The sequence below is a fragment of the Malaya genurostris genome, chromosome 2, assembly GCF_030247185.1.
Source record: "Malaya genurostris strain Urasoe2022 chromosome 2, Malgen_1.1, whole genome shotgun sequence".
NCBI classification, from domain to species: domain Eukaryota; kingdom Metazoa; phylum Arthropoda; class Insecta; order Diptera; family Culicidae; genus Malaya; species Malaya genurostris.
In genome coordinates this window covers 286,147,731-286,164,587 of record NC_080571.1, presented here as the reverse complement: position 1 = coordinate 286,164,587, position 16,857 = coordinate 286,147,731, and the positions used below count along the sequence as shown (strand labels likewise).

Genomic DNA, 16,857 nt, shown 5'->3' with positions numbered 1-16,857 from the left:
TAATACTAAGATATACTCCCCGGTTGGCATTGGGCCTAAGAAATCTATCGCAATATCAATCCATGGTTTATCTGGTAAAGGGCGTCGCATCATAGGTTCAGGTGGATCAGGAATTTGCACTAGTTGACAGCCTTCACATGTTTCGCAGATTTTAACAGCATCTTGGTCCATTCCGGGCCACCAACAACGATCGCGCAATCTCCTTTTCATCATGGACTGTCCCGGGTGCCCTTCATGGGCAAGCTGACACATTCTATAACGAAGTGCTTTTGGTATTACCAGTTTCATCCCACGCATGATAATATTGTTAGCATATGTAAACTCATGACGAAACGCTGCGTATGGTTTTAAAATCTCATGATTCCAGTTGTCAGTCATGATACTTTCTTGTAATCTTTGTAGCTCGGGGTCTGATTCGGTTGCCTTTATTACTTCTTCGATATCTATGGCTGCATGATCCTGAATAGCCCTAATAGCAACCTCCGTGTCTGAATCAAAATTTGTCTTATAATCACTATCAATGAGCGTTGACAATGTTTGAGCCAAGACTCGGCCAATGAATGAATCCGATTCGTCATTCCACTCTTGATCATCGACGTGTGAAGCTAATCTCGAAATAACGTCAGCTAGATTCGCTGATCCTTTACGGTATACAACCTATTGTAGAATGAATTTACAAATTTATTTTCAAACTTAAACATCGGACAAATGGATTAAATACCTTGAATGAAAACGCTTATATTCTTAGCATCCATCTTTCGATTCTTGCAGTGGGACGTGAATTAGTAGTGAAAAGTGTTTCCAGTGGACGGTGATCTGTTTCCAGTTCAAACGTAATGCCAAGTAGATAGATTTTAAGTCTTTCAACCGCCCATACGATTCCCAGAGCTTCCTTTTCAATCGGCGGATATGTTTTCTCTATTTCCGAAAGACTCTTTGAAGCGTAACATATGATTCTGGGCTTATCTTTTTTGAATTGAATCAGTACTGCTCCTAGCTCGACACCCGAAGCATCCGTTACAACCAAGGTTCGATCCATCGGGTCATAATACCCCAAGTTATCAACCGATCCAATAATTTGTTTCAATTTGTTGAAAGAATCTTGCTGTTCTTCTTTCCAAACGAATGTTATACCTTGTTTAAGAATGTTTCGCAATGGATAGGTTAATGTAGCAAGATTTGGGATGAATCTTGCCACGTAAGTGACTAATCTCAGAAAACTTCTTAGTTCTTCTTTTGATTTAGGCGCTCTGAATTGTGAAATCGATCGAACTTTGTCCTCGGCTGGTGATATTCCATCAGACGAAAGTTCATGTCCCAAAAACCGTACTTTTTTTTGTTTGTATTTGCATTTATGATCATTTAGCATAACCCCATACTGGTTTAAGACACTCAGAGTTTTTCTGACAGCAGCATCATGTTCTTCTTGTGTAGAACCGAAAATCACTATATCATCAATAAATATAACCGTGTTTGAACATTCTGACAAGATACTCTCCATTAGGTTCTGAAATAGTTCCGGTGCACAGTTCACTCCAAATAATAACCGTTTGCATCGGTAGAGACCCCAGTTTGTTATAAATGTTGTGATGTCACGACAACTTTCCATCAGTTCTACCTGATGAAAGGCTTGTCTTATATCAAGGGTGGTAAAATATTTCGCATTTTTGAATTTTGGTATCAAGTCATCAAAGACGGGTAAGGGATGATTCAGTCTCTGTATTGCCAGATTTGCCCGTCGCATATCTATGCATAAACGCAGATCACCGTTGTCTTTGAGAATAGGTACTAGAGGGGAAACCCACGAAGTGGGTCGTGTAACCCTTTCTATAATATCCTGGTCCAAAAGTTCATCCAGCTTAGCTTTAACTTTTTGCAAGAGTGGTATGGGACACCTACGTAATGGTTGTATGACCGGAGAAACGCTTCTGTCAATAGGTAAACTTAACTTGATACCATGGATTTTAGGAAAAACTGTTTTTCCATGTTCGACTCTACTAATTGAATTCGACTGGGAGCTAGGCAGACCAATTTTTAGTAGGCCCAATTGTTGTGCCGTATTTTTACCCAGTAACGGTTGTTGACCTTTCTCAATGACGTAGAATGATGTTGTGGTTTTCAAAACATTTCTACCATCTTCAATTTCTAGATCGGCATCGAAAGCTTTTAACAATTTCAAGGGAATACGCCCGTAAGCGAGAAAGCGTTTGTCGGTATCATGTCTATCATTTCTAACTATAACATCACGAAGTTTCATTAATTCCCAAGTTGTATCATCAATTAGATTATACTGTGACCCAGAGTCGATCAGCATAACTATATTGACACCTCCTACTCGACATGATATCAATTCATCGTCACTATTCCCCACATTGTATACCGGCAGGTCTTCCCGGTGCTTCACAGATGGTTCCTCTACTTCTTCAATGGTATAAATGTTTCGTGGTCTTTTAGTAAATTTTAGTGGATCTTGATTGTTTATAAAAGGTGATTTACGTTTCTGGCCGATTGAATTCTAATGAAAATCAAATATTTTTATAAAATAGATGTCGGAAAGAAAATAACCTTTTAACTTACAGTTTTCTCATTAGATTTTGTGTGGCAAACCGATTGCAAGTGCCCCACCTTTCTACATTTTAGACATGTCTTTGTTGCTGCTGGACGTTGATCCTTATGCCGGTGACGATTATACCCGCACCGCATACATCGTTGATTTGAAATAGATGTGTTATCGTAAAGTCGGTATACGGTGATGGAAGAGGTTTTTATAGTCATTTTTTCCGATTGGTACCTTACAGACTGGAACGCATTAATGATCTTGATTGTATCGTCTAGTGTCAACGTTTCCCGTTCTAGTAGCTTTTGTCTTAATTCTTCAGATGCATAGTTAATAATTTTATCCATTATAGCAATATGTCTGCTTTCGATTTTAGTTTTTCCGAAATAACATTTTTCAGCTTTCTGTTGCACTCGTAAAGCAAAATTTTCGATGCACTCATCTTCTGCAGGAGTCATCGTCCAGAATAGGAAGCGTTCGAAGCTCTCGTGGTGCTTAGGTGCGAAATGATCCGATAATTTTTGTCTTACTGAAATATACGGATCAACAGATGGATCGTTGTTTTCGTTCTCCATTCCAGGAATTCCGTAGAACGCATTTTGCAGTTCAAGACCACCCATGGCTAACAGCTGCATCTTCTTACTCTGGCCGTCCATTACATTAGCTGCTGACATTATGCTTTCGAACCAACGTATCCACGAACACCAGGCATTACGAACCTCCGACGGTGGCAGATGTTTATATTTAAAAGGTGGTAAGTTGTAGGTTGCTGGGTTGAAAAAAGATAGGTTCTGATGAACCACCTGTGCGTTTATAATTTCGTCCCCTTCGTCCATATTTAGATTTCTTTGTTGCTGTGAAGAAAGCAAATTACTTTCAATTTACTTCGAAACATGTTCATGAATATTATCAATAAATCAATTCATCTCAATTAAACAAGTGATACGATTACTCACACATAAGTCAAACATTATTCTCATGCAATGAAGCCGACCGTTTTGTCACGAAAAAAAAAAATTTTTTTTTCGAATCTAATCTTGCTTTCAACAACACTAACCCAAAGCATTTTTTTTTTTAGTTGCCATCGCATTCGCATCATTAAAGAGCGATACTATACAAACTATCTCTACTGTTTAAAACACATTATCATTTTACTTCATCGCAACATTAAAGAGCGAGCCATTATCTATTCACAATTTCATTTTCATAAAGACTCCATTTGAAACAGAGCTTTCATTTTTTTTTTTACATTCAGAACTATCATTGTTCAATATTTCGTTATCATGTTTCATTTTTTTTTTCATATTCCGCAACACCAGCATGGCTACAGAATTCATGCGATCATCTTAAACACACACACATACTGGTGCTTTTATCTCGATCGGAAATGACCCTTTCAAAATGGCGAGATAATCAAGAACCACGTTTTCAATTAATTTACTTTTGTACATACCCTTTTTCTGTCTACAATAATTACGCTTCCGAGTGCAGCAACTGATAATTAATCAAACTGTTTCCCTATATATATTTTTGTTTATTCACGTCGAAGAATTGCTCCAAACAAACGTTTTCCTGTTTTGTTTTATCCTCGTCGCCACTTGTGGTACCTGCGTAAACTCGTTACGTGTGAGCTGTTCGAGAGTAAGAATCTAACTGAGAGCCAATATCCACTGATTCGATATTCACACTCTCCATGTATGTTTGTGTGAGATACAACGTTGGTCGTAACTCAACAGGGCGACACAGATCTACCACATTATCAAAACACGAAACTCGGTTTTTTCCATTTTTTAAACAAACTACAAAACGACTTTACTCCAACCTCGATAACTCAACTGTTTCTGGTCGGATCGACTTAAAATTTTGACCTGTTTCAAGCAAAGGTTAGTACTCTAGAAAGACGTGGTTACTGGTTTACTACGAGCGCCATCTCTGCTTTAGTCTCGGGACTTATTGATCCATGTGTTAGATTTTCCCGGGCTTATAACTAAGCCATTAGATAAGATCTGACAAAATTCTTATCGATTGCTAGGCAATATCGCTATATGATCCTCCGCAAGTTCGACCAATTGCATGGCCAGAACATACACATTTAGGTATTTGAATTAGTGCGGTAAAATTTCATTTTCAATCGAATAATATACGATGAAAACGAAATTTATGGCCGCCGACCGTCAGCATATCCCTACTAATTCATTTGACTTTTGCTGCCATTTTCAAGTGAAGCTCCCAGTATTCATCGTCAGTTGAATAGACGTACCTAGTCATTTGAAGTTTTGCTTGCTTAGTTTTAAGTGCCAAGTAATCTACCTGCTTCAAGGCCTTCGCTCTTGGTAGTAAGCAAGTTCGAACGAATAGAATTATAAATGGAGTAAAGTATTAAAAATGAAAACTGAAGGAGGAAACAATTAATTTATGTGTATTCTGTGATTGATATTTCAGCTATCTGGTTTGTCTTTCATCCATTTTATTGAACGAATTCGAATGTTTACATGAACCTCATTTGAAGGCCGCTCTCACACTATTGAAGGAGATATTTTGTAACTTCGAGAGATCAACTGACGGTAATTAAACTGAGCCTCGATTGAAGAGAAACGAGTTATGAACTGAATGCTGCTCGTTCGGGCCGTCAGCAAACATTGTGTGTGTCAGAGAGTGAAGTTTACTGCAGTGGAGAGATCGTCAATGTGTTCCACATTCAGTTTCAATTGAATTGAATGAAGTTTTACTGCACTGATTTGGATAATGCACTAATTTTGTCATTTATTTTTCAGAATGTGTTGACCAGGTTTGCTCATGTCATTACGAGCGCAATCTGCCCAATATCAGTACCGAAGCCTATGTTACGGAGAATCAGCTGACGATCGGATGGATCATCGGAGATTATGCCAAGGCGGAGCTGCCGGAGGACGTCGACCTAAGTCACATGGTCGTAACGTAAGTGTCAAAAAATGTTGGGTGAAACTAGCCCAAAGAGTAATGTTTACATTGTTTAAGTGACAATAATACACCGAAACTTTTGATTACGAACGAAAAGGGGGGCCCGTAAATCGAGTTTTTTTTCATATAAAATTTTATTGGGCTCATTTGCTTTAGCTTAACGTGGCCGATTGCCTTGAAGAGAGGAAGGGATGCCGTATTACGGGGCGGCATACTCCCCTAGAGTTAGTAATAGAATGTGAGGAGGGTGGGATATTGATTTTGAATTAAAATACATCATTCGTTTGTGGCACAAATTTTTTAGAGTTTTCTGAATCTTCACGTTCTTCAGATTGTAACGAGAGAGATTATCCTTGGTTGGGATGCTTTGTTGGTGTGCTCTGACGTTGATGTGGCGTTTTTGGGTAGTTTTCAGCAACTCAGTCAGTTCAATGCAGGTGTACGCTCCGAAGCATCGTTTATACAGGTCATACTTTCAGCAGCGTAAAGATGAGTTCGATAGAGCTGTAGACGAGAAAGAGATAGAGAGAGCACTAAATTTGAGCATTGATAGTTTTCAAGAAGTTGTAGATGAGAGTCATATAAGGAAGATTTCGAGTTGCCAAGACGTCGCGGACTGGTACGAAGGGTGGTATACCTCGGGCCCGAAGGGAACCTATGAGTTGGGATCTGGCATCACAATACTCGATACATGTCCAAACAACATGCTCGATGTCATGATAACCCTCACCGCAAACGCAGACACCACTCTCGGCGAGCCCCACACGACGGAGATGCGCGCTGAACATATAACGATTAGACATAAGCCTTGACATTACACCAATAAAGTCTCGGCTCACGTTTAACCCCCGGAACCAAGCTTTCGTCAATACCTGTGGGATTATTGAGTGCATCCATCGTCCCAGAGTTCCACTATTCCAAGTATATTGCCAGCTGGCTAAAGTTTTCTGACGACAACAACTGAAGAATTCATTGAAGCAAATTGGTCTTTCATAAATGTCAGTCCTCTAGTGAGTCCGCCCTCTCATTGCCCCGTATGGAACAATGTGAGGGGACCCAAGCCAAGGTAATCTGGTATGATTTTGCAGATAAAGCACTCAATTGTTCCCGTATTTTTCCCAGGAAATACGTTGAGTGCTTTCCAGTCTTCACTGAACGGAGAGCCTCAATCGAGCTGAGACTGTCCGATACAATGAAATAGTGATCTGTGGGCAGAGTGTCAATGATCTCAAGGGTATACTGAATTGCAGCTAGTTCTGCGACGTAAACTGAAGCTGGATCACTGAGTTTATAGGAAGCGGTGAAATTTACATTGAATATACCGAAGCCAGTGGAGAATATGATCCGTCAGTTATGATCCGTCAGTGTAAAACATTTTATTACAGTCAACTTCTTTAAACTTATTATTAAATTTTTTTGGGATCTCTTGAGGGCGTACAGGATCCGGGATTCCACGAATTTCTTCTTTAATGGATGTATCGAAAAACACAGTAAGATTAGAAGTATCCACTAAATGAACACGGTTGGAAACAAACGAAGAAGGATTTATATTTTGAGCCATGTAGTCAAAATACAAGGACATAAAACGGGTCTGAGAATTAAGCTCGACAAGCCTTTCGAAGTTGTCAATCATCATTGGATTCAAGACGTCGCATCGGATGAGCAGACGATATGAGAGATCCCAGAACCGGTTTTTCAACGGAAGAACACCCGCCAGCACTTCAAGACTCATCGTATGAGTCGATTGCATGCACCCCAAGGTAATGCGCAAACAACGATACTGAATTCTTTCCAGCTTAATAAAATGGCGGATCGGAAGCAGAAGCATCCATATTCCATAACGGACAATATCGTTGTTTGGTACAACCTGATCAGGTGTCCTGGGTGGGCACTAGAGATGGTCGGGTATCGGGTATTTTACCCGAAACCCGACCCGTACCCGTACCCGACGGGTTTTTGGTCGGGTACGGGTAAAAAATTTTATTTTCAATCGGGTACGGGTCGGGTACGGGTAAAAGAATTTTACTGCTTACTCGGGTACGGGTCGGGTCGGGTAAAAAAATTTACTACTCACTCGGGTACGGGTCGGGTACGGGTAAATTTTTTTTTCTGATCGATTACCCGACCATTTGTACTTCACATAAATATGTTTACACGTTGACGAGAATTTTTTATTGCAAATCAGTTGTTCCGAAAAATAAACAATTTGATTCAAGGGGTTTTGACATTCGCGCCTAGAACCAGACCTGAAAACTGGCATCTTTTTCCAGAAAAAAACATTTCTTTTCTTCATTTAAAAAAAACGATCAATCATAGTTACGTGAAAAGTTATGTAAATATTTTCCACCCTACTTTTTTATAACATATTTAATAAGACACACTGCCTTAGCTCTAAGATGTTGTGGTCAGACCCTACTTTTCACGTAGGTTTTAATGGACTGCCATTTTAAAGCTGTTTAAGGCACAATCCAGTAAAAATTATTTGATTAATATATAAAATGTATTGTAGTACTCATATCACATTCAGATACCAGAAAACTGTTATTTTAAATATTGGTTGGAGATTTTCAAAATTTACATATAAATCATTAGGATTCTACCCATAAAAACATGAACATTTATTTCAGAAAATCTGCATAGAAGTTCTTCTTATTCTTCACTTTTGGGTGGTGTCACCTCACTTGAAATGACACCGATTGATGGCACAGCAAGTTGAGCTATATTGCCAGTTCGATGTCAACATTTCATAAGGGCACATAAACCAATGAGAGTTTCTCTTTGTTTACTTTCTCTTTTGTGAATATCTCCTTAATTTTCACGTGTACCTACAAAGTATTCGTGTAGGATGAAAGATAATATTTCCATGTTTCAAACATTACCAAATATGTAACGAACGTTTGTATAATAACGCAGATATAGTCGAAAGAGAAAGTAAACAAAGAAAATCTGTCAATTGTTTTTAGGCCCTTTTGAAATGTTGACGTCGAGTTAGTTTACGTTTCTTTTCACTGAAAATCTCGATGCGTGACAGTCGCAAAAGTACGGGTGAAAATCTTTTCACGCGAAATGCTCAAATTTTCACCGTGTTCACTCGTTGAGGGTTCCAAGGGAGGTGGAACAGAAGTTCAATGGCTGTAAAAACCACCAGCTCCCGTTAACATCGTTGGTGTGGGTTTGTGAGGCTTACAAAACGGGCATACTTGACAGATTAATTTAAATCAAAATCATAATTCATTTTGCTTTGTAGTAAAAAAAATGTAACCAAAAAAAATTTCTCACAAATGTTCAAACTACTTACACTCGAAGGACTCATAGTTCACCATTTTCAAAATTGAATTTTTCACACCGGGAATACACGTGAATTATTTGATGTTTGGTCAATTCACGTAAACGAACCGATGATACTCTATTAATTTTAGGGGATGTTCGTGATTTTTCATGTGATTCTAATGTGAATTTTTGTTTGTGTGTCAAGATAATGAGCACGCTTACTTGTGGTTCTAAAGAATTAGATCAAAAGTCGCACTGTTTCGTAAAAACCATACCTACCCAAAATTGAATACAACGGGTATTACGACATTTTGGATCAATAAGCTTCTCGAAAAATTTGAGTAGATATTACTCCCTTTTGTTGACATTTGTAAATGAGTATAAAGTACCAAAGACATTGGAAATCTGTTCATGCTTCACAGTGTATTTATATGTTCAAATGTAAACAAGCATTTTAATGTATTTTACTTACAAACTAGAGCCTGATACGCTCTATCTAGCTCGCTATCTAAAACACTTTATTTTTTCCATCCTGAATTTTGGTAAACTTTTTACTACTCATTCGGGTCGGGTACGGGTACAGGTAATTTTTAATCGGGTACGGGTCGGGTACGGGTAAAATTTTTTATGTTTTATCGGGTACGGGTCGGGTACGGGTAATTTTTTTTTACTATTGATCGGGTACGGGTCGGGTACGGTTAATTTTTTAAATTTTTAATCGGGTACGGGTCGGGTACGGGTAATTTTTTTTGCTGATCACTCGGGTACGGGTCGGGTTCGGGTATAAGAATTTCTATACCCGACCATCTCTAGTGGGCACCCCACCATGATCCGGTTATTGTACGAAGGAAGTTAATTCTCTGCTGGCATTTTTGTTTCAGATACCTAATGTGACATCCCCAGGTGCCTTTGGAGTCGAACCAGACCCCGAGATATTCTAATGTGAAGACCTGAGCTATGGTTTCACCCCCTAGTTGAAGCTGTAATTGGGCTGCTTTTCGCTTCCTCGAAAATACAACTAGCTCAGTTTTCTCCGTAGAGAATTCGATACCCAGTTGAAGAGCCCATGTTGATAAGTTGGCAAGAGTATCTTGTAACGGCCCTTGCAGATCGCCCGCTTTGGGTCCTATAATGGACACAACGCTGTCGACGGCAAGTTGTCTTAGCATGCAAGATGTGTTGATACATTTATCGATGTCGTTTACGTAAACATTGTATAGGAGGGGGCTTAAACATGAGCCCTGAGGAAGACCCATGCAACTAAATCTTAATGTTGTTAAATCACCATGTTCGAAATGCATGTGTTTCTCAGACAATGGATTAGATAAAAAGTTGTTTAAGACAGGTGAAAGACCATGCTGATTATCTCAGATAGAATGTCAATGGAAACTGAATAAAATGCCCCCTTGACGTCGAGGAAAACTGATGCCATTTGTTCTTTACGAGCAAATGCCATTTGAACTTCTGTTGAGAGCAACGGTAGACAATCGTTCGTTCCTTTGCCCCTGCGAAAACCAAATTGTGTATCTGAAAGCAAGCCATTAGTCTCGACCCAATTGTCTAGACGAAATAGAATCATTTTCTTCAACAATTTCCGAATACAGGAAAGCATAGCAATCGGCCGATACGAGTTGTGGTTTTCCTGGTTTTTGAATGGCGATAAGCTTCACTTGTCTCCAGTCATATGGTACAATGTTACCCTCAAGAAACATGTTGAATAAATTTAATAAGCGTCTTTTAGCAGAATCAGGCAGATTTTTCAGCAAGTTGAATTAAATTCTGTCTAACCCTGGGGCTTTATTGTGACATGATAAAAGTGCAAGTGAAAACTCCATCATTGAAAACGGTGTTTCGTTCGAGCTCGATGTTGGGACTTGGTATATCCAGAGATTTGAATATTCCTCACTTTCGTTCGCGTGATTTCGATTGCGCATGCGTCGGGCCGTATTCCAAAATGTGCTCATTGCTGTTTCTCTCGTTGATCCGTCAACAAACCGTCGCCAATAACCGCGTTTCTAAGTTTTAATCAAACTTTTCATTTTGAGTTCTAACGCCGCGGATTTGTGGTAATTTTCAGGTGTTCCGTTGGTTCTAAACGCGATGAAAGCTGATGCTTTTTTCTCTCTCAGCTCTGAGCACTCTTTGTCCCATCACGGGTTGGGAGAACGAATGTTAGTTTTCGCGCCGGGTATACGTTTCGTCTGCGATTGAATGGCGGTGTCGAGAATCAAACCAGCCAAAAATGTATATTCTTCCTCCGGAGGAAGCTCCTGTGATATATCTAGTTTCTCAGATATCGAGCTCGTGTAGCTTTTCCAATCAATGTTTCGCGTGAGATCATACGAAACATTGATTGTCTCCGATGGTCTTAGACCACTGGTGATTGAAACCAAGACCGGCAAGTGATCACTACCGTGAGGATCATAGATTACCTTCCACTTGCAATCTAACTGTAGCGAAGTCGAGCACAGGGATAAATCCAGCGCGCTTGCGCGGTAAGGAGGTCTAGGATACCGTGTCGTTTCTCCCGTGTTAAGAATGGTCATATTGAAGTTGTCACACAGATCTTGGATTAGCGAAGAGCGATTATCATCATATAGGCAGCCCCGTCCCGTACCATGGCAGTTACAGTCTCCTAAAACTAACCGTGGTGCGGGAAGAGGTTCCATGTGAGTAGTCGATGCCCTATCGAGACTCTGGGAGGAATGTAGATGGAAGCTATACATAGATGTTTGCCTTTATTATTGATTTTCAAGCAACAACTTCAATTCCTGGTATCGAGGGGAGATTAATTCTATAAAATGAATAGCACTTTTTGATTCCTAAAAGTACCCCTTCATAAGAGTCGTCCCGATCCAGGCGAATAATATTGTAACTGTGGAAGTCTAAGGTAATGTTAGAAGTAAGCCATGTTTTACACAGGCAAAATGCATCGCAGTTACGAGTATTTAGCAGGTATTTGAAAGAATCAAGTTTTGGGATGATACTTCTGCAATTCCACCGGAGTACAGTGATAATATCCTCGATTTCTAATGATAAATTAACCATCGAATGATACGATCGCTGAGAGGATGGGCCATTGTTCAGACAACTGATTTAAAAAATTTTCTTGCTGTTGGTATCAAAGCAGTTAAAAGATTTCTAAGAGGATCGGTAATATTGAAGGCTGTTAGTATCCAGTCCACGATATCAGAGAATCTCAGCAATCCAGATTTTGTCTGATTTTCTTGCTGTGATTTGGGGTTGTTATGGTGTTTTGATGCCCCTGGAAGTGCTGGATACTCCTTATTATAGTTTCCCAAACCTGGTGGAATTTGATTCGGTTCAGAGTCAGCACTTTTTGTTTCTTTTTGATTATTCTGCGACGAAGACAGTCTAACGCCTTTACGAGGAAGCTTGGAAGAGACCGAATTTGGTCTTTTCCTGCTTCCTCCAGGCAATGGGTAAGATGTTCCTTCGCCGGGGTCGTCAGAGCTACCTTCATCAACTGGCAAGAGAGAAAATGGGTTCTCAAGGTGCGATGAAGCCGTTCTTTTTAATATTTCCGCGTAAGACCGCTTCGAACGCTGCTTCATTGAGACCTTCAACAGATCGGCTGAAAAGTTCGTATCGTTTCTATGAGAGGGCGCCACTAGAATTAAATCCATACCATTTTCAGTTAGTACCAACCTTCAAAAGATACGTGTATAAATTTGACAGCTGTTTGATTATTAGTTTGTGAGATATTGCATTTTGAGTGAAGCTACTTTTGTTATTGTGAAAAAATGGAAAAAAAGGAATTTCGTGTGTTGATGAAACACTACTTTTTTATGAAAAAAAGTGCCGCCGATACCAAAAAAAGGCTTGATGAGTGTTATCCAGACTCTGCACCGGGCGAAGCAACAATTCGTAAGTGGTTTGCAAAATTTCGTACTGGTCATATGAGCACCGAAGACGATGAACGCAGTGGACGTCCAAAAGAGGCTGTTACCGATGAAAACGTGAAAAAAATCCACAAAATGATTTTCAATGACCGTAAAGTGAAGTTGATCGAGATAGCTGACACCCTAAAGATATCAAAGGAACGTGTTGGACATATTATTCACGAATATTTGGATATGAGAAGGCTTTGTGCAAAATGGGTGCCGCGTGAGCTCACAATCGATCAAAAACAACAACGAAAAACCATGCTGAAATTGAACGAATTGGGCTTCGAATTGCTCACTCATCCACCGTATTCTCCAGATTTGGCCCCCAGTGACTTTTTCCTGTTCTCAGACCTCAAGAGAATGCTCGCTGGTAAAAAATTTAGAAGCAATGAAGAGGTAATCGCTGAAACTGAGGCCTATTTTGAGGCAAAGGACAAATCGTACCACAAAAATTGTATCGAAAAGTTGGAAGATCGCTATAATCGCTGTATCGCCTCTGATGGCAATTATGTTGAATAAGAAAAACGAATTTTGGCAAAAAAATGTGTGTTTCTATTAAACGATACGAACTTTTCAGCCGAACTGTTAGTTTTTCTTCCCGCTGTATACACGTTGGGCACGCCGAGAGATCATGAAGACTTCCGCCACAGTAAATGCATTTTTCAGCAGTCTTCCTGCAATTGCTTGCACTCCAAAATTTTCACTGGCTGAAGGTCGGGGTTTTTGAAACGACCTACTCCGTCCTTCATCAGATCTTCGATTGTCAGGCTCTCATCACGGACCACACCGTCGATCTTCACAACACGATACGGGATGTACACGCGGTACTCCCTCGTGAAAAGTTCACTAGCAGCAATCTGATTTGCTTGCTTCAGGTCGGACACGACGACCCGCAACTTGTTTGGCGACACTTTGTCCATAGATTTTATTGCCGAGTAATGCTTTGTCAGATCTTGAGCAATATTCATAACTCGAAGAGATTTTAATATGGGCCGGAAGTATACCACCCACGGACCCCCCGAGGAGTTGGTTTCTCAGAGGAGAGAACGGAATCATCCAGTGGTGGCATCTCGTAGTCAGAGTCTAAACGCTCTACTTCTTCACCCACATACGAGGAATCCTCCTCCTCTGCCCTTGCTGAGATAAGCACCTTCGCCGATGTCGATTATAAAAACGTGTGTTTGCTTATCGAACACTCGGATACGAATGAGTAAATCGAGTTAGTTAGTAAGAAAAGTTTACGTTTTTTGGAATTTACTTCGTAAAAAAAGTTTTGTGTAATGAATGTGGGAAACCCCAATCATATAGCTATTCTCAGAGCGGATGTGAAGAGTAGGTGCAAAAAATATATGTTTGGAATGTTTGGAATATATATTTGGCGACTTCCGGTTCATTGATGTTCGCTGAAAACCCGTACAATATGGGTATTTTCGGAACGGGTTTGATGAGTAAGTGCCGGAAAACCATTTTTGAGGAAGAAATTATTTTGAGAGTAAATGCCAAGGTTTTCAAAAGATACCAATAAACCGTAAGTCACCATTTTGGATTTCGGAAAGATCCCAAACATCGAACCGACCCCGGCATCCGATCTTCAAATCTATTCCCAACATACTCATATTATAAGGGTTTCAAAGACCGGAAGACGCCATCTTAGGATTCAGAAAGACCTCAATCATTTTCCAGTGTCTACTTTTCAAATCCTTCCCGAAAATACCTATTTATGTAAAAGGGTTTTCAAGAAATATCAATAAACTGGAAGTCGCCATCTTGGATTTCAAACATCGTTTTCCAGAATCTACTTATCAAACCCGTTCCAAAAATATCCATATTTAAGAAGTTTCCATGGAATATAAATGAGCCGGAGATCATTTCATTTCATGCAAAAGCCTCTTCTTACGAAGTAGGTTTGTACAAAAAACTTACGTACTTGTTTGAGTCCACCTACTGGTGTAATGATGCCTTTCTCATATTACTCATAACATAATAAATATTACTGCTGAATTCGCAAAAACAACTGTTCATTGAATAGAAATAGGAAAGTTTTTTCGGACATAATCTAACAAAATCTACAAATTCTGTTTACTCTGTAGTTTCGGAACCGAAAGTAGTATCCACAACAAATTTAGGAATTCCGTATGAAACTGTAAGACTTTTGCTTTGAACTTATAAGTTTGTGAAAATCGATTTGGCCATCTTGAAGAAAAGTGAGTGGAATCCTTTTTGCAGTTTTTGATCACTATTTCCAATTCTTCCGAAAACGGATTCAGATGACCGGACTAGCCGAAGTTGATTCGTTTGTCAGCAACAAATATAACCTACAAATTGGAACAGTTTTGAATCTAGTTAAACCTAGACTTACTATCTCATGCTCTATTTCGATGAAACCAATTAAACGAAATCTAACAAACGAAGTGAACCTGCTTTTCTTTTACTTTTGCATATGTTAGTCAAGATAAACAGCACGGAACGACCGAAATTAGCCTTGCGCCTAATTCGTATTACTGTTTTTGAATTAGTTGATTTTAACAACAAAATTTCCAAAATAACTATAAAATTAGTTAAAATTGAGAATTTACTTTGCTGAAAAAACTCTTATTTTTAGAGAATGTGTTTAGTTGGTGAATATCCTGGACACAAACCAGCAATATTTCAATCCAACACGAAATTCTCATTGACAACTAATTTTGTTATTAAAATCAGAAAATTTGTTTCTATTTATCTATCACCATCATTACTGAAGGACAGCACAAAGAAACCAAAACTGAAATGGGTATTATTAACAAGTTTATTAGCCAAAAACTCATGAGAAGTGTCAAAGCAAAACAATCCATTAAAAAGCTGAAAAGGACAATCTTATTGAAACTGCTTGAAAATTGTTTTGATGTTTTTCGCATGTGTTCGATATATCTTTATTTAAATTTCTAAACCGATATGTAAAAATGTCGTAAACGGTTAGTGGAAATCGTATTTATTCAGAATTTGTGCGCGCTTGAAGCGATTGTGCGTAATAATGTTTTACGCGGAACAGTGAAGTGAATTTCGAATGTTTCACTCTAATTGTGATGAAGTTTTTTTGTATCTTCAAACCTTCCGAGCTGCGCCGTCCGGTGTACTATTTGTATTCGGTTTTTGTTTTCCGAGTGCTCAAAGTTTTCAGTGAGAATGAAGAAAACAGTGATTAAGAAGAAAAAAATTCAAAACGATGTTTACGTTTCGTTTATGTCTTTTTCTCCAATACAACATCGTATTTATACCTGCCAATATAGAAAAGACAACCGCGTCTGAAATTTTTTCGGCAGTAGTGTGCCATCTAGTGGCTAGTAGTCATTACGGTGTTACCGTTTCGGTGACAGGGCGCCATATAGCTGCAGATTGCAGAAGCCAATTCAACCATTTATATTGGTTGAAAACAACATTATATTTCTTTAATTCAACTAAAAAATTAGTTGAATGGAAATGAAATGTGCCTTAGCTAAGAAATGACAGCACGTTTAATTTGTGAATTCAACTAAAAAAAATAGTCATTTCAACAAATATTTTATTATTATTAAGGGAATGAGAATAAAAAATCTAAATCAGCAAAAGTAAGATTTTTTTAGTTGTCTCAAAAAATAACTAACTAAAATCAGCAAATCAACTAAATTTTTCGCGAAAATGCTGATTTCGGTCGTTCCGTGAGCATGAATCAGCGGTTTAAAACATGTAGTAGGATTCTTACTATTATTGTTAACATTGACATTACTACACCACCGGCACGGTATTACTGCACTACCGGCTGTGAAAATGTTTATTTTTTCAAGTAATTTCCAATTCATTGACATGCTTTTATTCTTTCGGTCGCACTTATCATAAAATAGTTAAAATTTTTATCTTTTACCAATATCACACATCAGTAGCAGACATCGATAACATAGTACCCATCGTTCGTGTTGTGTTTCCCTCTTCCACGTTGTACGTACTTTCGGTATACTCAAAGACCGAAATCAGCATTTTGGCGAAAAAATTAGTTGATCTACGGATTTTAGTTAGTTATTTTTTAGGACAACTATAAAATTCCTAATATTGCTAATTTGGATTTGTTAGCTTTATTCCTTTAAAACTGCTAGAACAATAGTTGAAATGGCAAATTGTTTAGTTAAATTCACCAGGACAACGTTCTGTCATTTCTTAGCTAAGACACAA

General features: G+C 38.8%; 1 protein-coding gene across 1 annotated transcript in view; it reads left to right on the top strand.

Moving 5' to 3' along the window:
• LOC131429253 (uncharacterized) overlaps positions 1-16,857 on the top strand; it is a 367,830-nt gene that overhangs the window by 151,447 nt on the left and 199,526 nt on the right. Inside the window, exon 6 of the mRNA XM_058593304.1 lies at positions 5,332-5,494. Coding sequence (XP_058449287.1) covers positions 5,332-5,494 — 163 coding nt within the window. The remainder of the gene's footprint in view (positions 1-5,331; positions 5,495-16,857) is intronic.